The sequence below is a fragment of the Ipomoea nil genome, unplaced genomic scaffold (assembly GCF_001879475.1).
Source record: "Ipomoea nil cultivar Tokyo-kokei standard unplaced genomic scaffold, Asagao_1.1 scaffold1043, whole genome shotgun sequence".
Lineage (NCBI taxonomy): Eukaryota > Viridiplantae > Streptophyta > Magnoliopsida > Solanales > Convolvulaceae > Ipomoea > Ipomoea nil.
This window is the reverse complement of record NW_017617471.1, coordinates 2,917,730-2,940,877: the sequence shown is the minus strand read 5'-3', so window position 1 is coordinate 2,940,877 and position 23,148 is coordinate 2,917,730. Positions and strand designations below refer to the sequence as shown.

General features: G+C 37.2%; 6 protein-coding genes and 1 long non-coding RNA gene across 7 annotated transcripts; 3 read left to right on the top strand and 4 right to left on the bottom strand.

The window, feature by feature from the left end:
* Window positions 1–89: 89 nt before the first annotated feature.
* On the bottom strand, window positions 90–5,116 carry LOC109181674 (U4/U6 small nuclear ribonucleoprotein PRP4-like protein). The gene is made up of 6 exons (XM_019331550.1): window positions 4,864–5,116; window positions 2,099–2,982; window positions 1,174–1,627; window positions 864–1,061; window positions 681–762; window positions 90–490 (listed from the first exon to the last, which is right to left on the bottom strand). The coding sequence occupies exons 2-6, from the start codon at window positions 2,977–2,979 to the stop codon at window positions 396–398; spliced, it is 1,710 nt and encodes a 569-aa protein (XP_019187095.1). The 5' UTR covers window positions 2,980–2,982; window positions 4,864–5,116; the 3' UTR covers window positions 90–395.
* Window positions 5,117–5,978: 862 nt separating this feature from the next.
* LOC109181678 (probable serine/threonine-protein phosphatase 2A activator 1) lies at window positions 5,979–8,258 on the bottom strand. Its single transcript, XM_019331559.1, has 3 exons — window positions 7,523–8,258; window positions 6,388–6,910; window positions 5,979–6,241 (listed from the first exon to the last, which is right to left on the bottom strand). The coding sequence occupies exons 1-3, from the start codon at window positions 8,151–8,153 to the stop codon at window positions 6,223–6,225; spliced, it is 1,173 nt and encodes a 390-aa protein (XP_019187104.1). The 5' UTR covers window positions 8,154–8,258; the 3' UTR covers window positions 5,979–6,222.
* A 1,753-nt stretch (window positions 8,259–10,011) lies between these two features.
* LOC109181682 (deoxyuridine 5'-triphosphate nucleotidohydrolase-like) lies at window positions 10,012–11,165 on the top strand. The gene is made up of 3 exons (XM_019331562.1): window positions 10,012–10,314; window positions 10,430–10,521; window positions 10,629–11,165. Exons 1-3 carry the CDS (start codon window positions 10,022–10,024, stop codon window positions 10,871–10,873), a joined length of 630 nt encoding a protein of 209 aa, XP_019187107.1. The 5' UTR covers window positions 10,012–10,021; the 3' UTR covers window positions 10,874–11,165.
* A 1,596-nt stretch (window positions 11,166–12,761) lies between these two features.
* On the bottom strand, window positions 12,762–20,286 carry LOC109181683. Its single transcript, XR_002054247.1, has 3 exons — window positions 20,276–20,286; window positions 14,612–14,618; window positions 12,762–12,852 (listed from the first exon to the last, which is right to left on the bottom strand). It is a non-coding gene; the product is annotated as an uncharacterized LOC109181683 (long non-coding RNA).
* On the top strand, window positions 12,782–14,886 carry LOC109181679 (protein IQ-DOMAIN 14). Its single transcript, XM_019331560.1, has 5 exons — window positions 12,782–12,867; window positions 12,939–13,229; window positions 13,499–13,729; window positions 13,840–13,980; window positions 14,101–14,886. Exons 2-5 carry the CDS (start codon window positions 12,957–12,959, stop codon window positions 14,602–14,604), a joined length of 1,149 nt encoding a protein of 382 aa, XP_019187105.1. The 5' UTR covers window positions 12,782–12,867; window positions 12,939–12,956; the 3' UTR covers window positions 14,605–14,886.
* On the bottom strand, window positions 14,997–18,004 carry LOC109181677 (DNA repair protein recA homolog 2, mitochondrial). Its single transcript, XM_019331558.1, has 8 exons — window positions 17,878–18,004; window positions 17,686–17,734; window positions 17,280–17,524; window positions 16,839–16,926; window positions 16,310–16,482; window positions 16,013–16,165; window positions 15,791–15,925; window positions 14,997–15,659 (listed from the first exon to the last, which is right to left on the bottom strand). Exons 1-8 carry the CDS (start codon window positions 17,959–17,961, stop codon window positions 15,363–15,365), a joined length of 1,224 nt encoding a protein of 407 aa, XP_019187103.1. The 5' UTR covers window positions 17,962–18,004; the 3' UTR covers window positions 14,997–15,362.
* Window positions 18,142–21,764, top strand: LOC109181680 (protein FATTY ACID EXPORT 1, chloroplastic). Its single transcript, XM_019331561.1, has 6 exons — window positions 18,142–18,346; window positions 18,732–18,993; window positions 19,461–19,628; window positions 21,103–21,149; window positions 21,235–21,275; window positions 21,371–21,764. Exons 1-6 carry the CDS (start codon window positions 18,245–18,247, stop codon window positions 21,462–21,464), a joined length of 714 nt encoding a protein of 237 aa, XP_019187106.1. The 5' UTR covers window positions 18,142–18,244; the 3' UTR covers window positions 21,465–21,764.
* The last annotated feature ends 1,384 nt before the right edge of the window (window positions 21,765–23,148 follow it).

The window sequence follows — 23,148 nt, the reverse complement described above, 5'->3', positions numbered from 1 at the left end:
ACAAAAATTCTAGTTTCCTATAACTGATTTTTTTTGTGCCTGACAGGTAGGTAGATAATCTTGAAATTTTTGTGCCCCACAGGTAGAACTCATTATAAAAATAGTACTCTTTTCTTTTGATTACAAAGTTGCTACTTCCAATACTTAACCAACAGCATCCATTATGCAACTAATATCCAATAATTTCAGTCCACAAGGTCACTTGAAATAACTGGGCAGGAAACAAAGCAATCAGTTGTGCGCTGAAACTGAAAATATACTTCCCTCACTTTGGGCACTGTATTAAAAGTCAAGTCAGTTCTTCACCAGTTGATGATGCTGCTATCCAAATGCCCATCCTTTTCTCATTGCTGCTTCAGATATTGTTCTTCAACTACCCTTCTCAGTTCTACATCCTAGTCAATATCCATTGCTTTTTCCTTTTCACTGCTTTTGGTAGACCATAGCTTTATAGTTCGATCATGTGAAACTGTAGCAACAAATTGTCCATCTACACCAAATAATAGAGAAAAGAGTATCACTTCATGGCTATCTAGTATGCTTCAAATTCAAAAGTAGGTCACACAAATCTTCTCAAAACCAAACAACAATATCAATATGACAAATACATACAAAAGGTAAAGCAGTTTGAAATAAGCTTAAAATACAGGAAATGATTTTTTAAAAAACACAAATCTAACCTGCCCCAACATCCAATGATGTAACTTTGGCTTCGTGCCCAGATAGTGTCCTCACTGGCTTAAAATCTCTTGATGACCACACCTGGTATCAAGTGCAAATTTATAAATTATATTGCATAAATATAATATTTGTTCAAGGAACTAAGAATACCAAAACAAACCAAATTTAAGTAATCAACATACCTTAGCCGTCATATCATATGAAGCAGTCACCAAAAAGTATCCTTCCTGGGGTTCAAACTTAACTTGAGAGATGAGATTAGAGTGAGCAGGTATTGTGTAAAGGGATTTTCTCTTCCTTAGGTCCCAAATTCGGCAAGTATTATCTTCACCACCAGTAGCTAAATGATACCCATTAGGAGAAAAACTGATACCTAGAACCTGAAAGATGATCATCATTAGCAGTATTCTTCTGTTTCTTCCTAATACCACAAAAACAAAAGCAAATGAAAATAAAAATAAAAATAAAAACCACATATCAAGTAAAACATACAGGTTTAACATGGCCTTCGAAAGCAAGAATGCTTCTTCCTGTCCTAAGATCCCAAACACGAGCAAGAGCATCTAGTCCGCAAGATGCAGCTAAGGAACCATCATGGTGAAAAGATAGTCCATATACACTCCTACTGTGACCTTCTTGAAGAAGCAATTCTTCACCAGTTTCTACATCCCATAATCTCCAAGTCTTGTCAAAGCTAGTTGTGCCCAAGTACTTTCCACATGGATGGAAGGCAATCCGGGCTAGACGATCCAAATGGCCCTCAAATGTCCTCAAAAGAGACCCTTCTGCATTCCACAACCTTGCAGTTCGATCAGCAGATGCAGTTGCTAGATGATTGGATGTGGGAGAGAATACAACATCAGTAGCTCGCTCGGTGTGCCCCTTAAGGGTAGAAACCTTCTGTACTTGAGGCATGCTCCACAATTTTGCAACTCCATTCAGAGCACTGTACACATGGGAACACAAGGCAAAAAAAACTCAACAATCTGCTAGAGAATTTTTAGAACTAGCACCAGTTAGAAAATTAGACTCTATAGAGACCTTGAGAGAATTCTGATACAAGGAAGCAAAACACTGCCTAGTCTTGATAGTATTATTTACCAAACTAATACTGAATATCAGTAAATTGTATGGATGCCCAAGAAGTAAATTCAATCTTCAATTAGAACAAAGTTGAATGCAATGACAGTGCCCACTTGAAAATGAAGAAAAGCTAAAGTAAATTAAACCAATAGATGTCAGCCTATTATGTATCATAATCCAGATAAGATAAAAGAACTGAATAACCAATAATAACCACATATACAGTGTAAACCACAAAGCAAAACCTAATATAGCACACAGAATCCTCTCCTGCCAGTGGAACCAACAAGGCATACATGCATGCATAATATGAACTCATAGAGAAAGAGATTACCAGGTGGCAAGCATCTCACCATCATGTGATAGTGAGCAACCAGAAAGTGGTCGATCATCTCCAATTTCACTGCAATCAAGGACCAGGCTTCCTGCCTGGTTTAAAGCCAAATCTATTTCAGCATCCAAATCTTCATCAGGATCATCCCTTTTTCTCCTAGCACGATCAAGACGCAAGGCTGACTTCAGAATAGAGTACTTTGCAATTTCTATTCGGGCCTGTAAAAGAGATTTTGATCCCTCAGTATAAAATGGGTATTGAATCTCCTCCTCCTCAGTGGGTGCAGCAGAAGCTGAAGCTTCTTCATCCTCGTGAGCTTTCATCAGTCTTTCCAGCTGCCCTTCTGCATCAAGTCTCGCCATAAGTGCTCGCAGTCGATCTCGTCTTTCCATTTCCCTTTCCCCAAAAAAGGTTATGGGTTCACCAAGTCTACGAAGACGAGCTCGAACAGCCATGTCATTTGTAGGGACTGCCAGAGCAGCAGCTCTTCGCTTCAAAAGAAGCTCCTGCATGGCTTTTTCTTGTCTCTCTCTCACCAGTCTGCTCTCTTCAGAAATCTCATATTCTTGAGTAGAGCCAGCCATTGCACCTGATCCTGATTCATCATGGTCAGAATCTGAATCACTAGCTCGCATGTCTCCATTCTGTGTCACTGAAGGAGGCTTAAGGACTGATGGTCGAACAGGGAGAGGTGCCAGAGGCGGAGCAACTACAGGTCTTGGAGCAATGGCAGGTGCAATAGGAGGTATGATTACGGGTGGTGCAAGTGGTTGAACTGGTTGAAGTGAAATTGCACCCAGGGCAGAAGCTACATTCTGATTATCAGTAATAACAGAAGAAGTCTCTGTAGGTTCCACAGAATTTTCCTCATCCACATCCATAGCCTGAGCACAGGAAAATCAGTGCAACAGTAATTACACAAGTACAATTAAATTATCATTGCAATGTTAATTACAAACTATTTTTAATTTGTAACAAGAAGCAATCTGCATTCTAAGATTTGCAACAAGGTGCAAGCAACTTTCAGTGAATTTTCAGGTCAGAAAATGCCATATCCCTATTACATAACATTATTAAGTAATTTTTTTCGTTTATGTTGAATTTCTCCAAAATTAAGCAAACATTCACAGTTTCCCACTATTAAGACTTAAAAAGGGAAAGTGCCAGGAATTCAGAAGCAGGAGAAAGCTTTGAAGAAATTTGCAGTTACTAATGGTGTCATTTTTACATATAGTGTTGAGAAAAGTATAGAATTCAAACGAAAAAGTTAAATGCAATTATGGATTAGGAATTCGATATTAGGAGGAACAACCACAGAGAACGAACAGTAATTGGTAGTTTTCAGTAGGGGTGGGCGTTTCGGTATTCAGTTTGTTTTTTTTTTTTTTTTTCTTTTCTTTTTTTTCGGTTTCGGTTTGTTCTGTTTAAAAACAAAACAAAAGACGAAACCATTCAGTTTAACATTGTAGTTCAGTTCGGTTTGGTTTAGGAACCCCAATTCCCGACATTTCATAGTTCTCGAGCGCAAATAATTACGGAGTATTTATTTGGAGAACAAGAATCATTAAAATAAGAATCAAGTTCACGGCAGGTTACTGCTGATGCATTCAAGAGGAAATTAAGAGCAAAAGAAAACACATCTTAGGAAAAAAAAACAATTGGCAATAAAATGTAGAAATCTCTACACTGGTAATAAAATGTACCAAGATCTGAAATCACACAAGAAATTCCATTATTGTACTGTAATAATATCACCAAAGCAATAACAGCATGCAGCAAAAAAGCTTAATTCCAGCAAAAAATAGATGATACTTCAAAAAGGAAAGAGCCAGTAAATGATTATTTTCTACTGCTCCTCTCAATCTAGCATTATAACTCCATAGCATTAAATCAGCTGCATATTGGTTTCTCAAGCAATACATCAAGTCAAATTCCTTCCAAGAAAGGGGAAAATAGAATCAAAAGGATCTTTCACTTAAGATAAATTGAACAAGTGAATTCCCTTTGAAGTCTTGCATAGTATTCAGCATCATTTGTTTTAATACGGGAAGAAGCAAACTCCAATAATTGAACTCAAGCTAATATGAGCTCATAATTCATAATTATGCAGTTGATTCATTATTAGAATCCATTTCTCAGCCACCTCCTTTCCACAAAGAGTAATCTGAAAAATCATGTCCCTTTTCCCTGTAACATTTTCATCCCTTCTGCATTTGAATTGTGCCTAGCAGTAAGAAATAAATGCCACTCTTGAACTCAAGTACCCATCTCAATAAAGTCTACTCAATTACAGCGTCAGGATGATTTGGTCTTTTGAAGCAAATATATGCATGACACAGGGAGTAGTTGCCAGAATAGATTTTTCATCTAACAGAAGTTCCCTTAGTTGTATCCTAGACACACAATTTCCCATACATACCACAATATAAGTTCACTGAACTGAATTTTTTATACCGACTAACCAAAGTTTTTTAGCTTAATTTTTAAATCCTTAGAAGTTATTTTTTTTTTTATTTGATTCTTGCTACTGGAAAATGCTAAGTTCTTGCTACTGCCTATCAAAAGTCCTCATTTGAGGAGCAAGAACAGGTGCTAGAACAGCCGAACAGGTGTAGAGACAAATGAAGAAGGATTATATATGACAAACTTAGCACAAATGTATCGGCATTTTATAAATGTATATAACAATAATAATATTAAAAACAAATAAAACTATGGTTAAAACAATAAATAATCGTATGATCTATGAGCTATTTTTAAAAAACCTGAGCAGTTCGCAGTCTTCGCACTTCGCTGGTGAGGAGCCGAGGAGACGAAGGAGTATTGAACGCCGGTGAGGAGCCAAGGAGATGCGACCGCCGGATACGTACGTCGCAGGCGTGAGGCCGTCGGCTGCGTCGCGAGGTACTGAGCAGTGAGCGTCTGAGTTAGGGGTTTGATTTTAGGGATTACAATTTTAGGGCTTTGGCTTTGATTTCACTGGAAATGGGAAGGGATACACGCAGAGTGACCACTGACCCGACACGACTTACTGACTTAGGGTTTTTTATATATATAAAATCTGGTTCTGTGGTTCATATGGAAAACCATTCTTTAGTAATAAGTTTTGGTAAAAGTATTTTGTATGTTTGGTATTAGAATGGAATGAGAATGATTAGGCTAAGAATGAATAATAAGATAAAACTCCTATAAAATAAGGGAATAGTAGTGTTTTAAAAACCAGTCAATCAAACAATAACAATCACTTTCATACCCATACCACACACTCGTACAAGTTATTATACCTGATTCACCCGAACGTAGAAAATCACAAGTGAATATGCTTAATTGTAAATTTCAAATATAAATTTAGGGACGTACTTGATATTTTTTCTATATATTAACACTATTTCTATATATAATCAAGTTAAATTTCAAATATAAATTTAGGAACGTACTTGATATTTTCTCTATATATTAACACTATTTCTATATATAATCAAGTTTAGTACCATTGAGACTTAGCGTAGTTGGTTCATTGCAACTTAAAGATCATGACCAGATGTGAAAAATGAAATCTTACGTGGTGCGCTGCGTTTCTAGCACGCGAGTACCCATGTGTTACTTTGCTTTGCTTTCTCAATCAATGAGTCCATTAAAATCTTGTTATTTCAAGAGTTAAATGCTCTAAAAAAAACCACCCCTAAAATATGCTGGTATGATTGTTCTAAAAAATTTTACAAGATAATTCTCTATTCAATGACTTATTTTATATACTATAGGAAATTTCTAATGCGGAAGAAAAAGTTAATATTGATGCATTATAAAAATCTCAACAAGATAATTTGCTATTGGATGATGTATTTTATACACTATAGTTTATAGGGAAGATTTATAATGGAGGAGAAAAATTCTCCATATAAACAAAAAGATGATTTCAGTGAAAGTGAAAAGGGAAGAACCAAAAGAGATTGCATATGTTCGTCACTTGTTCCAAACTATAAAATGTGAAAAAAAGTACAAACTGGAAACACAGTGAATTAAAGGTATCAAGTTATCAACTGCCAAAAGGGTACAAAACTTCTCTTCTCTTCCTGCTATCTGCAGATGATACTTTTATTAGTTCAATCCAATTTGATGCCACGTTATTTCCCTTCACATTCCCTGTGAAAAGTAGCAAGAAAAGGCGTTAGAAAAGCGAGACATGACAAAGTACTAAACAAAGGATAAATATCTTGCAAGAAATTGAATGAGTAGTAAATTCTTCGTTAAATATAAGCTTAAAAACATAAAGAGGATAAGAAACACACCATCTAATTAAGGAGCCAAAAAGGAAATGCTGCATGATGGGAACCTTTTGCAAGACTTCCATTTTATACATCTGAAGCAAACCACTATTAACCATATCCCAATTTGACGCCTGACTTGTATCATACAACATACGAGAATATTCTGCCAACGACCACTTCTTCACCTCCTTCTCCAAGGACCACTTCTTCACCTCCTTTGTAAAAGGAATGCACGAGAAGTAGAGGTACTCTTTCGAAAAGTTGTCCACGATATCTTCATTACGAGTTGATTTTGGCTTGATGTACTTGTGACCAATCAGCTGCGATGACCCAAAAATAAATGGCAAGAAGTGATAGTCATCTAGTCCCCAGGCCCCATCAGGATCTGCAGGTTCAAGACTATAGGTCAATTGCAATTTCTTCATCAACTCCAAGTACTTTACAAAAACCTTGGTGACAAGAGCTTGGTAATCCACTTCTTTCACAACTCCTATTCTTGCTAAACAGTAAAGCCAGGCAGCAAAATGTGTTTCGTTGCCAGTTCCTGAAAGGAGAGATTAACAAGGTACGATAGTACAAGTGAATATGAACAAAACCACTCCACATTACTAATATACCAATTCAAGCAGATCAAAATGAACAAGCATTAAGAAATGTTTTGCACCCAAATGCCGAATAATAATGGCAATGACAACAGCACTAGTTTCACTCCCTTTATTATCTTAGATGGTTAGACTGAGTTCAAATATCAGGAATCCAGGATGCTTTCATGTTCACTCACTCTAATTATTGTCCATTCTAATACAACAAATTTGCATATGAGAACATAACATTTAAGCTGCATTTGAAGACATGAAATCAGATAGTAACATCAAAGAATATACATTGAAGTTTCAATTGCAGATTACAACTCTATATAATTGCATAAACTATTCCTGAAACCTATGAATATCATTCAATATATTAATCAAACTTCACTGTTTCAAATTCTGCATTTCATAAAAATTACTCCTTAAAACTTAAATGACTGTTTCTTCTTTGTATATAAATTTCGATTTTCCTTCTTTTAAATGATAATAATAATAGTAACAGTAATCATAAAATAGTAAAACAATACATAAATTATTGACAGATAATCGTAAACTTGAATTGGTACCGTAGTCGATTCGATCAGCATTGCCGAAACTATCAGTGAAGTAGGGAACAAGCTCGACCGTGGAAGAATGGAGGTCCGGAGGAAGGAATTGAATCATGTAAGACTCGGCGTTGGAATGCATTCGCTCGTACCAAGTCCGGTAAGCTAGGTTGCCGAGTCGGAAGGATTGGGGCGCCGGAGGGATCTCATCGACGAAGGAAATCAAAGTTTGGAGGGTTGAAACCACGGCGGAGATCGCGGGAGACACGTGGCATGGATCCGAGACCTTGTGGGAGCGAACAGACTCGGAGAGGGCGGCAACGAAGCCGAGGAAATTCTCGCAAGTGGCGGAGCGTTGGAAGCGATGGACGTGCTTTTGGTCCTGGATTGGCTTACTCGGGGCTTGAAAAGCGCGATCGGAAAGCGGATCCACCTTCTGAGACTTCGGAATTGGAATGTCGAAGATGGCTTCCCTAGCAATGGCATCGTGGAAGTCCAAAACGGCGGGAGGAGGTGGGGAGGTGTAGACAGTGTGGTGGCCGCATCTCACGCATTTCAACGGGAAGCCGGTTGGCGGTGATGGTGAGATCGATCGTGATCGTTTTCGTTTTCGGAGTGAAACGCTGCTGTGACGGTGGGACTCCATCTCCATGCGTGGTTGCTCTTTGGTTGAAGTCTTGGATTCTTGAAGGGATCAGGATTGAGGAGTGAAGAAGCACAGCCGCAACTTAGCCTACAAGAGTCATCGTAACTGACCCATGCGCGAATTAAGCTGCATGACTACTTTACTTTGATCCCGTATAAATAGTTTGATAGAGTTAAATTTTTTGGATGATTTGTTCAAAGAGTTACATGTACTGTTAAATTCTACTTTCTTACTTTTATTTTATAATGTGATAAATACGAATTATATATTTTCATCACGTGATCTCATGAAATTTGTGCGAGAGTAAAAGTTCATGTAGTATTTTTGTTAGAATATGGGTCAAATAGACCACTGAACTGCACATCAAGTTGCAATTAAGTAATTGAATTCAAAAAGAATGCAATAAGTCACTAAATACAATTGAGTCCCTGAACTACATAAATTTATGCAATTATATCTAAAATGATCTGTACTTTGCTGACGTAGAGATTGTGGATTTCAAAAATAATTTTAAAAAAAATTAATTAAAAAAATAGACAGTCGTTCATTTTTTTTTTAACTTAATTTTTTTGTTTAAAATTATTTTTAAAAACCACAATCTACATGGCAGATAAATAGGTCATTTTAGACCTAATTGCATAAATTTGTGTAGCTCAGTGAACTAATTGCATATTTTTTGAGTTCGATGGCCTAATTGTAGTTTAGTGTGTAGTTTAGTGGCCTATTTGATCCTTATTCTTTTTTTTTGAGTTTCAATACAAGTAGCTGACGCGACAACTCTTCATCTTTTTTTTTTTTTTTCTTTTACCTACAATCACAACAAACTTGAATTTGCAGGAGATTAAAAAAGCTCTCTCTTCTCACTCCAATCTAAGCATAAAAACTCTACAAAAAAAAAAAAAAAAAAAAAAAAAAAAAAAAAAAAACCCTTCAAAAAACTATGGATGGAGTTGCTCTTAACGTTGCTATATGAATCATCAACATCTATATCTCATGTCATGAACATTGAGAATTCCTTAAGGTTAGGGTTCAACCTTTTGGAAAAATTAACATTGGGAATTCAACTTTAGATTGGACTCTTTTAGCTTTTGGTGTTTTTTTATTAAAAAATAAAAATAAAAATCATTGACACTTGTGAGTTGTGAGTTGTGATTGATGTGAAAGGCTTAAGCCCTTGGACTATTCTTATCCTACAATACTCTCCAATTTCAAAAAGGAGTTATACTGTATGTACTCTCAAATTCTACTCCCCCACTTGTACTCCATGACATGGCAAACAAAGATTGGTTATTTTCATCATGTGGGTCCCAGGGAATGTGTCTACATCAAGAATTTGTGAGAAGGAGTACAAGTTGGGAGTAAAAAATGGGAGTGCATATAGAATTTTTCTTTCAAAAGTTGATCATACTTCCACATCATTAAAGTTGTAATTCAATCACTATTTATTCTATAGCTCTACAATACTCTATCACTTTAAATAAATAAATAAAGAAGTGTCAAATAGTTTTGTCAACTATTCGCAAATGCTCCATTAACCCATTCTTCTAAAATAAAATTCAATGGGCGACATTTTCTTTTAAAATTATGTTAACTTAGCATTTTATCTAAATTTTCATTAAGTAATCCTTCCATACATGAAATAAAAAAAAATGGAATTTGGATTTTATGAATTCCTTAACCATTCAACCTCTCTTAATTGTGAATTTTTTTTTCATTTTCCCTAAGACTCAATCTCATGACCTTCTACATATGAGAGATCACTACATGTTTACAAGTTACATGATTTAATTTTATGTAATTTCTAGTACACTTTGTTACGAGTATTTTTTTCTCCTTTAGGTCAAACCATACTAATTGCAATTGCAATCTCAAAAATGGCGGGAGTTATCTTGGCGCCACACGGTTTCCTAGGGCAAAATCGCCCTGCATATTCACCGCCATTTTCTATTTCTTCTCAATCGTCACATTCCCATTCTAATTCTCAACTACACGCACTAACTGTTTCAGCGATGGCCGGAAATCTCAGCTCTTCATCTCCAGACAATAAGGCTTCCGCGCCTTCGAAGTTCGTCAGCGGTGCTCCTCATTTCCTCGTCAAGAAGCTCTCTGAGAATGCGGTGCTGCCCTCTCGAGGCTCCCCTCTATCCGCCGGCTACGATCTCTCCAGGTCGGTGTTTTCAATATCGTCTTTAAAATGCTACGGAGTAATGGCTTCTCATTTCCAAAACTCCATGAAGTATTTTCATGAAATCATTTGCTTGTTTGGTGTTTCTGCCTCGCAGTGCTGCCGAGACTAAAGTTCCGGCGAGAGGCAAGGCTTTGATCCCCACTGATCTCAGCATCGCCGTTCCTGAAGGAACCTATGCTCGCATTGGTATTTCTCTAACTCCATCTCTTTATGTGCATAGCTATATACGTTCAGGGAGGGTTAATTGTTGTTGTTGTTGTGTTTGTTTGTTTGTTTGTTTGTTTATTCATTAGCGCCGCGGTCAGGACTGGCATGGAAGCATTCGATTGATGTAGGGGCGGGGGTGATTGATGCGGATTACAGAGGAGCAGTTGGGGTGATACTGTTCAACCATTCCGATGTCGATTTCGAAGTTAAGGTTGGTGACAGAATTGCACAGCTTATCATTCAAAATATCGTGACGCCGGAGGTGGAAGAAGTCGACGATCTGGACTCCACAGTGAGAGGCTCCGGTGGCTTTGGGTCCACTGGAGTTTGAGAATTTCCCCAATTGCACCTGCAGTTATTACTAGCGCTATTTTGTGATCATTGCTTGCAATTACCCCATTCTCTAGAAAAAATTTATGTTTCTAATCAGAGTATCCTGTGTTTAGAAAGTTTCTTTTATCATGTATATCGGTATCTTTGATTACCATGTTTTGGGCCATTGATATCTCACAAGATATGCCAACAAAATTTGAACTTTTGTTCTTCTAAGATAGTTGTGTTTTGCAAATCTTGTCCAATTTTAGGGTGTTATGGAGTATAAATGTATTCTCTAATTGTTTTAACAGTGTCTATTTTACAGTTTTCTTGGTTTCCATCCGGCCTTTAGTTGGGAGACTTAAAATAGCCGTTTTGGAGAACACCATTTAATTGTACGTAAGAATTTATAACTCGTCACTTTCTTGCTCCAAAATATTGCATACTGAAGCAATGAGTTAAAGCTTGTGCGGGCAACCCACCACTTTCTTAAGCTATGATAGTGGTTAGAGAGTAAAGAGCAGAGAGTAGAAAAAGAAGTAATTGATTCTAGTCTTCTAGGTACAACTCAATTGATTGATCAATCCAAAAAAGTTAATAGTGTAACTTTCCTGGCAGGTGCAGAGTACAATAATCACAAGCATTTTGGGAATCTTTGGACTGTTAAGTTATGTCCCGCGTTTTAACTCTACCAAGTCTCGAGGGTGGGAGTTGTGGGGATTCTTGAGATTAAGGTGGGTCCAGTGGAATTCATAGGTATAGGAAGAAACCCGGTGAAATATATGTTTTTTCTTTTGACCATATTCCGATATGCGATATATAAGTACCGCTACTACAAAGAGTATTACTCTCCTGATTGTGAAGATCGATTGCTTGTTGAACCCTGGAAATATGTGCAGGTACATTGACAACTTTGAAGAACTAAAGTGGTAGAGCTATTTAAAAAAAAAAGTGGTAGAGCTATTCATGTGGGTTATTTAAAAAAATAATGAGATGTGACCAGGAACGGTCAGTCTTGGTAATGGAAATAGTGGTGCATTAAAGGATCAAAGATGTACAAACTACCTGGGAAATTTCTGGGATACTAGGTTGGTGAACTGGAGTTTATTACACTTACTATATGCAGCTAATATTTAAACCTTTGTTCCCTTGTTATGTTTCTTGTTTGATGAAATAGGTGAAAATGTGAAATTTACTTAATATGGCATCAGTTTTACTGTCTATGTGCAGAGCATATGTGCTTTCTGAGTAACAGTTTTAATAAGAGTTATGAAGAGATATTTCCTCTCTAACCCTTTAAAAGTTGTGATTTGATATCTTTTTTTTTTTTTTTTTTTTTTTTGGTGTAAATTTGATATCTTACATATGCAATTAATATTGCACCTAAAATAAGTAGAAGTGAGAAAAAGAAGGAAATCCTAGACTGTAAAAGAAGATGAAAATGCATCAAATATATCAGATTTCATTATTTCCTGACTGGTATGCATTAACAGATAGTAGTTTGCACATCTTTTCACCATTTAAAGATTGTTTCACATAAATGGTAAGGCCTTCCCTGTTCTTCATGAGAAAAGATGGAATAAAGGCATTGGTATATCAGATTCCATAACTTCTGGATGGGTATACCTTCACAAAGAAGAGTTTGCACATGTTTTCACTATTGAAAGATTAAATCACATAAACACGAATCATTGAATCCTGTACTTGATTCTTCGCGAGATAGATGGAAGGGCATCAATATATCAGGTCATTCCATTATTCTTGTCTGGTATGCATTCACAAAGAGTAGTTTGCACATGTTTTTACTATTCACAGATCAAATCGCATTTGTTGCATTCATTATCTATTTTTCTCTCAGCACTTGATGCCCCTGTGATAGCTTTGCTCAGGACAGCCTCTTACATATAAGACACCAACCAGAGGATGAAAAGAATCCACTTGGCCCATCACCTTTCAAGAATGACTTCTAGGGAGCATTAGATGTGTTAGATAGCCCTCTTCTCCATTCAGGTATGCTATAATGGTAAAAGGTAATATTGTATCATAGTAGTGAGTGGAGATTTTTGTTTTGCAATTTGCAGCACTCTTATGAATATCCAATGGGAAGAATAAGAAGCTGGTTAAATTATGTGAAACAACTATTAATTCCTGCGAGAAAACCAAAAGCAGAAATTGGCCTACATGACACAACAGAGGAGCAGAGAAAACATGCTTTGACTGTAGCTCTAGCTACAGCAGCTGCAGCAGAGGCTGCGGTGGCTTCTGCCAAATTTGCAGCCACATTTATCCGGGAAGCAAATGCTCAACATGAAATTCGAGAGATAAAAAGCTCTGCAGCTATCAAAATCCAAAGTGCTTATCGTGCTCACCTTGTAAGCATCTGCTACATTTTTTTCTCTTTTTCTTGATTAAAATTGTTCTGATGAAATGTGCATAGTGATTCATCGTTCTTGTCTGCATAATTCATGCATACATATATGTGCATTGATTTCACTTTGTAGTCATGTCAAGAACTTGCAGCATGATAATCTCCTTTTGAATGAAAGCATAAGAAGGTGACTTTAGGATCTTACAAGGATAGATTTGGGGTGAAAATTTCTTTCTTGTACAATGGTAAAGTATGAATATGCTTCAAGTGCAGGCTAGGAAAGCCTTAAGTGCACTGAAGGGACTGGTGAAGATTCAAGCAGTGGTTCGAGGTGAAATTGTAAGACGCAGATTAATAGCCATATTGAAATGCATGATTCCCTTTCCAGATTCACTGTTACACATTCAGCTGTTGAGAGCTCCTATTCTGGACGAGAATTGTTATGAAAATCAAAAGGAACTGCTCATGAGCCAAAATGACATCACGAGATCTCGTGAACTGAAGGTACTGTAAGCACAGATTGTCAAGATAGAAGTTCTAAGGTCACTGAAATTTTGCTGTAATCAATCTGTCTATATGTTTCTGAATTCTGACTAACCTATTATAATTCTTAGCAACTTCGGTTTCATGTCCATGGCACAAGGGATTTCAATGTGGATTCAAACAAAGATGTTGTTGAAACTTTGTGGTCGAGAAAGCAAGAGGCGATTGTCAGAAGAAAGCGGATTAAGAAATACTGCTCATCATCTCCTAGGGTAATCCCAGAAGATTTATTAGTTCACTTCTTCCTGTCATCTAAGGCTGTAAAGACTAAAGATCATGGTATATACTAGTTTATCTGATTAATGGATATAAATTCTACTTTATATATACAGGGGAGGAGAAATGGTGAGATTCTGCAAGAACCTCTAGCCAACAAGGAGGACCAATGGGGCTGCAGATTTGATCAATGGACAAAATCTAACTTGCTGTCAATGATTGCAGTATCAAATAGTCCTCGAGGTGGCATGAATAAGATGAAACGAGTCCATGGAAGACATGCTCGTAACCAAGACCTTATAGAGGAACCATCTTCCGCACCACCAAGGAGATTATTATCTCCTAGAGGACAGAAATTTAGTTATGATAGCTCTTCAGTGCATTCTCCTAGCTTCCCGAATTACATGTCTGATACAGAATCTCAAAGAGCAAGGGCGAGGGAAAGGGAAAGGTCAAGGAGCACCCCGAGGCAACAGTTGAGGTTCTATGATGATTATCCTCCCAAACATTCTCCTTACAGCGCAAGATGTTCAAGGCGTCTGTACTTCGATGAAATGTCTGCCAGAGATGGAAAGAGTAGAATTGCTGATATAGTATCCACGGATGTACAAGGATTTTAGTGGCTACTGAACAACTTTTACATGCCTCCCATTATTTGGCAGGGTGATTCTGGATTCATGGTTGCCCTTAAGAAGTTGCGGATCAAAGTTGGGGACTTACAGGTAACTCTAACAAGGCAATGCAGAATCCTCTACTGTCAAATCATTTTTTACAAATTTCACTGTTGCATTCAGAAAGTTTTTACCCCTTGTGTGTTTACATGCACTGTTTTGTAGGATTTGAGTTTTTTTTTTTTTTTTTTTTTTTTTGGAATGAGAGTTGCTTTTGTTCTTGATTTTCAATTAGAATGTGATTCTTGTTAAACTAGCAGAAAGGAGATTCACCATGAAGAATAAATGCAAACCACCTGAATTGTACTAAATCAGGTACAAGGATTAAATGGGGGCAATTATAAGACAACTAGCATCCTTTGACACTTACCTACCAACATAAAAACCATCACTTGTGTCAAAGACTCAGTCAAAGCATGTTGAATTACAACACAAAAAAAGTAGCTTTGATATTCCATTCTTCTCTATCGTCAAATGACAAGGATTACAAGTTCCCACAGCAAGGAATGAAAGCTCTGTCGGGTGAGTGGGTGACTCTGTGCTCTTACAGCAAATTGTATCAGAAAGGCATAAACTTTAATGCCCGGCTTCATCTCTACACAAAGACGTAGCTTTTCAGTCTGATAGGACTCAGATAGGACTTTCTTGGAGCAAGCAGCACTGGTTCTTCTCCATGGTTGAGTTTTTGAAGGTCAGTCTAGTGTTTGCTACGACGATCCCCCTCTTCTAAATAACTGGGCTCTTAAGGATTTTATAACTTGATCTAAAGCCCCATCATTTTCAGCAAGATAGGCCTCAGCTTCTTCTTTGCTGTTTAAAACCTCCCCCTCTATGAAATACCCGTTTCCTTCTCGTAAAATGACTCCATGTTCACAAGCCAGTTCCAATGCCTCCTCAACTTCATCGCAAATGCCTCTCCCAAACTCTATTCTTAATTCAGCATTTGCCATTGCAGGAGCTAGTTTGTTTTTCACTACTTGCACAGAAACCCTAAGCCCAGTAATCTGGGAACCAAACACATACAACCTTTCTAAGCAAAGTATACTTATTTGAGGGAAGAAAACAGAAAGAAAATCGATTCTCCTGTGCCCTTTTGTCAGAAAAAAGCCAACAAATTGTAACTTGGAATCATTACCTTGTCATTAGCCTTGACCAGTTCTTTTCTAATCATTCTCAATCTCACAGCAGCATAGAATGGCAATGCGTTTCCGCCACAAGTTACCTCCTCTGCACGTCCAAAAGCTTTGGATGATTGCACTTTTGATCTCACCTGAAAATCGCAGGTTAATATGTAATTGGGCATTATCCAAGAAACAAAAGATCGGAAGGAAGAAACGTTCGAATACCAAGACTCAACCTGGTTAACAAAAATAATAAGAGTATTAGAATTGCAGAGTGAATAATGAATTTTCCGGAGTGCTCGTGTCATTATTTTGGATTGTGCATCTTTCTGGGAATCACCGTCACCGATACACCTATCAATCTCAAGTTGCGGAATAAGAGCAGCCACCTACAAAAGCAACAGAATCGCAACTTCTCAGAAGCAAAGATGATCTTCACGAAGCAGACAAGAATAACGCTCTGTTTCACTTTTTCAAGACAAATAAGCACTTCAAGAGAATAGTTTGTCTAAGATAAATTTGGGTGATCTTACACTATCAACTACAATAACATCAACAGATGCACTCTTTGTCAGAGTATCCACTACACTCAGCAGGTTTTCAGCAGAATCTGGCTGGGAAATAAGGAGATTGTCTGTATTTACGCCTATTGCTTCTGCGAGCAAGGGGTCCATTGCGTTCTCCACATCAAGGTATGCACAATAACCTGCCAGAAAGATGATTGGTCAAATTGAAAATCAACCATAAGGTGGTTGAAGAGTGATTACGTAAGCCGTACTACAAAAACATTCTAACACCAAAAAGAATCTTAAAATATCTGCATCTCAAAGTATGCAGTGAGAAATATATTTTCAATGAGAATTCCAGGAGAATCTGGGTTCAATTCCCACAAGTGACGATTCCTCTTGGGCCAGCTCCCGTGCCTCCCGGAGCGAACGGGGATTAGTCGGGTGGACCTGGACCGTTAAACGGACAGAGAAAGACCCAGACCACCTCGTGGTTTACACCAAAAAAAAAAAAGAAAGCACATTAAATATGATAAAAGGCAACAATATCATGTACCTCCAAGTTTTTGAGCCTCTTTGATCACATGAAAAGCAAGAGTTGTCTTGCCTGATGCTTCCCGCCCGTAAATTTCAACAATTCTTCCCTTCACCAACCAATTTTTCATCAAATTCAAGTTTTTTATACTATCAATACTGTCTAGAAAAGAGCGCTTGTTCTTGTTTCTCATCCTATCTTTAACAAATACAAAACCAATTAGACTGAACAAGAGCAAAGCTTCATCAACTACACAGACACTATTACATTCCTCTCCACAACAAAAATCCATTCTTTCATGTTACAAGTAACTTTCTCAAGCAAAATTAGAGTTAGGGTTAGTTTCCGTGCTTTGGCAATAAATACAAAAGCATGTAGCCAAACTTCAAATAAGCACATATGAGGTATATGGGAAACAAGAGAGCACAAATACGGAATATTGTTAAAAATACAAAATATCACCTTTGGCAATCCTCCAATGCCTAGTGCTTGATCAAGCTTAAGTGAGCCAGTTGATATCACGGGTGCACGTCTAGCACCAAAGAAGCGTTGCAATGATAACATAGACTCGGTGCCAAAGTCACATGCAAGCTGTGAAAGAGCCAAGCGTAATGCAGTGTTTTTCTCTGTAACTTTGGCATCATTGGTGACCTCATCACATTCAAACTCAGAATGTTTGTGGACCTCATCAAACTCAAATTCCGAACCTTTAACGAAAAACAAGATAGAAATTACTCCATATTTGGACAGTCATGAACTTAAAACAAACCCAACAAGCAATGATATTGTGACCTTTCCATTCTTAGCACATACACAATAACTAGAACAAAACAGATTATCAAACTTGGGTATATATAATTATATATACCTGCAGAAGATGCCTGAGAATTGAATACCCTTCTCCAAGCAATTCCATTCTGACAATGGTTAATTAACATACCAATAAAATTAAAGAAAACCCGGAAATAATCGCAAATTGATATACCCTTTTACCCATTAGAACCCTACCAATCTTATTCTGAAAAGATGAAACAATGCAGCATCAAGCATATATAAATACCCAAGATTTGAGGGATAGGAAAGAGCTAAGGCGAGGATTTGAACAAGTGTTGAGACGAAGAAACTTAAAGGATTGAGCCATCATGCTTCTTCTTCTTCTTCGTCTTCACTGTTTTTTTTTTTTTTTTTTTTTTTTTACTGCATAAATCTCCCCAACTGATAGGTCACTCCATTTTCATTTTCTTTTTTATTTTCTGTTTTTAAAAAAATGGAAAAATCTTAATAATATTTAAAGGGTCCGGTCAAAGCCCTGGTGGTGGGACCGCATTCCCCTGTCTAAATTTTCAACCAATTTCCAATTTTTCTTGGCGATTGATCTTCCTCCCAGAAGGATCGGCAGCCACCGAAGACCTTAGAGAGCAGTAGCAATGTCGTCGTCGGCGATTTCTCAGCTGTCTTGCTTCTCTTCCGTAACTCGCCGTGCACAGCTCCGCACCCGATTCTCTCCTTCCCCTGCTCTTCGCCCCAAGGTCAGTTCTCCGCTATCGTTCCCGTTATTTTTTTCGCCGTCAAGTTTTGTTTGTCTGTTATCCAATTGACTTAAATTATTCCCAAATTTAAGGCTCTTGAATTATTTTTTAAGTATTGTTGTTGTTATTTCAAGTAATGAAACGCATAATTAGCATTAAATTCACTCCGGAAGAACAATCAAAATGTGATCATATGAGATATTTTGTTTTTGGGGGTTAAAAAATGCCTGTATTAAGATGTAAATTTTACTGTTGATGGATGCATTCTTATGACTTCTTTTGTACCTGTTAAAGCATCCATAGTATGGATGCATTTTGGTTTTAGTAATACTTTTTTCTGTGGTTTAGAATTATGTGATACCAAACTCAGATGCTTCAGCTTCAGGTTTTTAAATGTTTGAGTAATGATGGGCGAGGCACAGATGTATCCAGTGTAGAGGGTAAGTCTGCTCTAAGCTATACTACAGATCCATTAAAACCACAGGATGGAAGACCAGAAAACCCGCTTTCAGCTTTAGAAGAATCTGCAACTGGAAAAAATTCAAGTGATCCATTACAAGGAACAAGTGACCTGGCAGGAGAAGATATCACCTCTCAACCTAAAAGGGCTGCAAAAATTCATGATTTCTGTTTTGGAATTCCCTTTGGTGAGTATCCCAATTATATTGGATGTCCATTTTTTAAATAAAAATTCACCTGGACCACTTTTTGCATCCATTTTTTCTCAGAATGAACAAGTTCACAACACTACTGGTATTGAATCCATTTTTTTTCTCCAAATTTTTATTGTGTGTGCATCTGAATCTGTGATGGCATTATGGCACTAATGAAATAATGAAAGCCGCAGGAACTAGTAAATAAACTAGATACTGCTAGCTTATAATTCCTGTTTTGTTGGCTAAAAGAATTTAAATTTCTCTCATGTAATGGAAGTTGAGATCTGATACCTGCAGCCTTGCCCATGCATTGTGGAATGTTTATAAATAAATGAGAATGTTCTTTCTAAAAATCATTACCTCATGTCCAATGATATAAGCTTATCCTGTTATAGGTGATTTGATTTCTTGGATTGTTTTTTTGACTGAAAACTGTTATTTGTTCCTTGTTCCTACAGGCACTTTTGTTCTAAGTGGGGGACTGCTTGGTTTTATTTTCTCAAGAAATATTACTACTCTAGGTAACGGTGTGCTATTTGGAGGTGCTTTGCTGGCTCTCAGCACTGTTAGCTTGAAGGTGTGGAGACAAGGAAAATCTAGCTTGCCATTTATACTAGGCCAAGCAGGTATTGCTTTTTCCTACTGGTAATTGGTCACTTTTGCTTGTAAATCTGTTATGTTATTGGCCACTTTTTTACTTTCCCCCCCCCCCCCCCCCCCCCCCCTTTTTAATGAATATTTTAAATGTTTTTCCTCAATATAATTTTGTCTATCAAACCAAAAGAAGACAGTACTGTTATATCGTTTGAGTTCATTTGAGGAATGCTTTATCTTAGTGAAGATTTTCCCATAATTTTCATTATCACTTTTGAAGTACTCTCTATGCCCAACAAAACTGCCTTCTCTAATTTAGGAAGCCCTACAGGATTGAATTGTAATTCCTCTCTTCCTAAAGAATGTCATAGTTAAACTTTTGAGAATCAATGTGATGACCAACTGTTTAATGTGAATTTCTTTAAATTTTATTCTTTTGAGTCAAGTAGTACCTATGTAGTTTCATATAGTCTAACTTAGATTTTCAAAAGTTAAACTTTAAAGTATAGCAACTTAGTTCAAGTTTTAGTCAGATTGGCCTAAAAAATGATGTCTAGAACACTATTTTTTGGGACTAAGCAGCATGTATTGACATATAGTTGCTAGTTTTCATAAACCACTAACTGTTGGGAAGCATGACATTTGATACCTCGTTAGTTCAAATGTCATAAAGCATGACATTTGATGTGTGGGGGCAGAGAGAGGTGGAGAGAGAGAGAGAGGGAGGGGGGGGGGGGGGGGGAGGGGCTATTCACTTCCTTACTTGCACTGTTTCCTGATTCTATTTCACTTTCCATGGTCTTTAGAATTCTTTGACTGATAAATAGCATGTTCTGCGTAGAGTCCTTTATGAAAAACTGACACTTCTATAGATCTTGTGTGCAGCATCTTGTTGCCTTCTCTTTGTGAATAAATGTATTACTTAAAAACAAATAGCATGTCCAATGTTAATATTGCTCTTGTAATTGAGGCATTAGTGCATTACATTGAAGGCAATTAAGCTGGTTAGTATTTCCTTGTAAAGTCAAGCTCCTGTAGTGGCTGCAGATCAACACTTAAGCTGATCAACTACATTAACAAGTGTCTTTATGCAGGCTTATATGCATGGTTAAGTTGTGCAACTAAGAATAATCTGTTTTCAATCATTGTTGCTTGGGTTTGAAGGTACCCCTGGCAACAATTAATGGATTCCTTGTTAGACCTAATTGCTATTAGCGGCACCCAGTTGGTTGGAAAATTTCATTCAGTTTAATTTTATTTATGGAGCAATTATTCATAAGCCCACAATATGGATGTTGACTTTTGAAAGCCTCTAACCTCTTTAGGGGATGCCTAATGAAAGTTTTAATCTTCTGCAATTCTTTTTGTTAATTTGTTGAATTGATGATATGAAGTAGAATCTAGTAGCCAACCCCAAATATATTGGGATTATGGATTAGTGGATTTGAGTATTTATTGTGCCATTGATCTAATCTTTATTATCTTATAACGTTTTTGACCTTGCAGTACTCGCTGGCTTTCTTCTATGGAAGAATGTGCAGACCTATTCATTGGTATTTTTCCATACTCAAAATAATGTTTGTGACTTTATTTTACCAACTTATGCTTTATTTGATTGGAAAGTGGTATTTGGTGCAGACTAAGAAAGTGTTTCCAACTGGCCTTTATGCTGCCATAAGGTATGTCGGTTTGCTACATATGTTTTTCTTTGTGAGTGTTCTTATGTTTAGAATATGTTCTAACGGTTTTATTATTTTTTAACTTTAAAAAATAGTGCTGCAATGTTGTGCTTTTACTTCTATGTGGTTATATCTGGGGGTAATCCACCACCGAAGAAAATGAAGTCATCTGCTGTAGCTGCATCATAGCGTTCCAATCTCAGATTCAATCTTCAGAGAAATTTCTCTATGTTGAGGTTGTCCAGGATTGGGTTGCTGGAGACCAAGACAATAGTAATATTATTTTGCACACGCTACATGTGAACAAGGAAAACAATGAGGAAATTTTTTGTTGGCTATGAACTATTTTGTGCTTAGTTGATCTAATTGTTTAATATTCAGACTTTTATTATGTAATCTATGTATGGACCAATCAAATTACTTATCATTGAAATTTGTAACTACTTTGTTCTTATGCTGAATCCTGCTGTTACACTCTTTTTGTTATTATATATGCAATTATATCAAGCTTTGCTACTTATCTAGACTGCATTCAGTCTGAGCATGTCTCGGTAGAAATTCTATCGAAAAAAATTCAGTGGTGTTTCTTTTTCCTCAGGACCGATGAAGAATGCTGTAGTAAAACAAAATTTCTTACTGATGGGTCATGCAGGAATTGGTAAACATGTACAGTATGTGATGATTTAACTTGTTCACTTATCGATTCTTTGCAGATGATGAAGTCTCGTGACTGAATTCCCATTTTCGTTATTCAGCTGCCATCATTGAGTTATTTTCTGCAGTTTGCTGAATGAATACTGTGACTGCAATGACTGAACAATGGTGTCTATTCTCATTTCTCAACAGGGATAAACAGTGACAGGCTGACAGCATATCCTTTTCATGAACATTGGCTCTTTAATTTTGTTATATTCCAGAGATCTGATACATATTCCTTCGTTTCCTTAATCTGTTAATGGTGATTTTCAGGTGCATAGCAATATAAACCTCGGGTTGGCACAGTATGAGGAGCTTTTTCTGTAAGCGGGAGTGTACATCAGGTCCGGAGTGCAGATTAAGTTCACAGGTATGGCACACCGAGTTTTATTATTAGTCCATGGAAGCCATTGAAACTAGTTGGACCTATGAGATCTGTCTGCCTTAAAGTTTCGGTTTTAGTGGTTATCTTATAGAAACATGGCAACGAAAACGACATGGTACATAAGTACATTCTCTGGAGACAAATGGATGAATGTGTTAGTTCTGTTTCAGGTCAAGATTTGGTAGATGGGATAAGATCATTGCCACATTTTTGTTCCCTGTAGCCTGTAGGTCACATCCTCACAGGGCCAGGTGGCGACCGGTCATGCGTAAACCCCAGAGGGATCAAACAATTTTGGTGTTTGGGCACACACACAAGGTCCTTGAAGTCACAACAAAACTCAATTGCACTTGACTCTAAGCAGCACCAACTAACTTCTGCCTTTTTCTGTTGTCCCTTTCAGCTCCCTCTAAAATCTTTTTCTCTTCTGCTCAACTTTGGTGTTCTGTGGCCATACTTCCATAGTGGGTTTTCTCTCTTTTGAACTCCCCAAATTCTGCGGTTCGTTTGACGATTTGATTCCCTGCAATTGGAGAGAGCTGTTCTGCTTTAGCAAGTCTTTTCATGCCCCCCTCCACTACCACTAGCAGGAGTTTACACATCCCTTTCCCAGCTTTAGGTACACTTTCATTTCCCATCTTTCCTTTTTTTTTTTTTTTTTTTTTTTTTTTTTTTTTTTTTTTTCAGAGTGAATAAAGAATATAATGAGCCAAAAAGAAGATATTGAAATCTGATGATAGCTTCAGCTTGCAGATGCATGTAAGGCTCTGTCAAACTCACATCTTTGAAAAC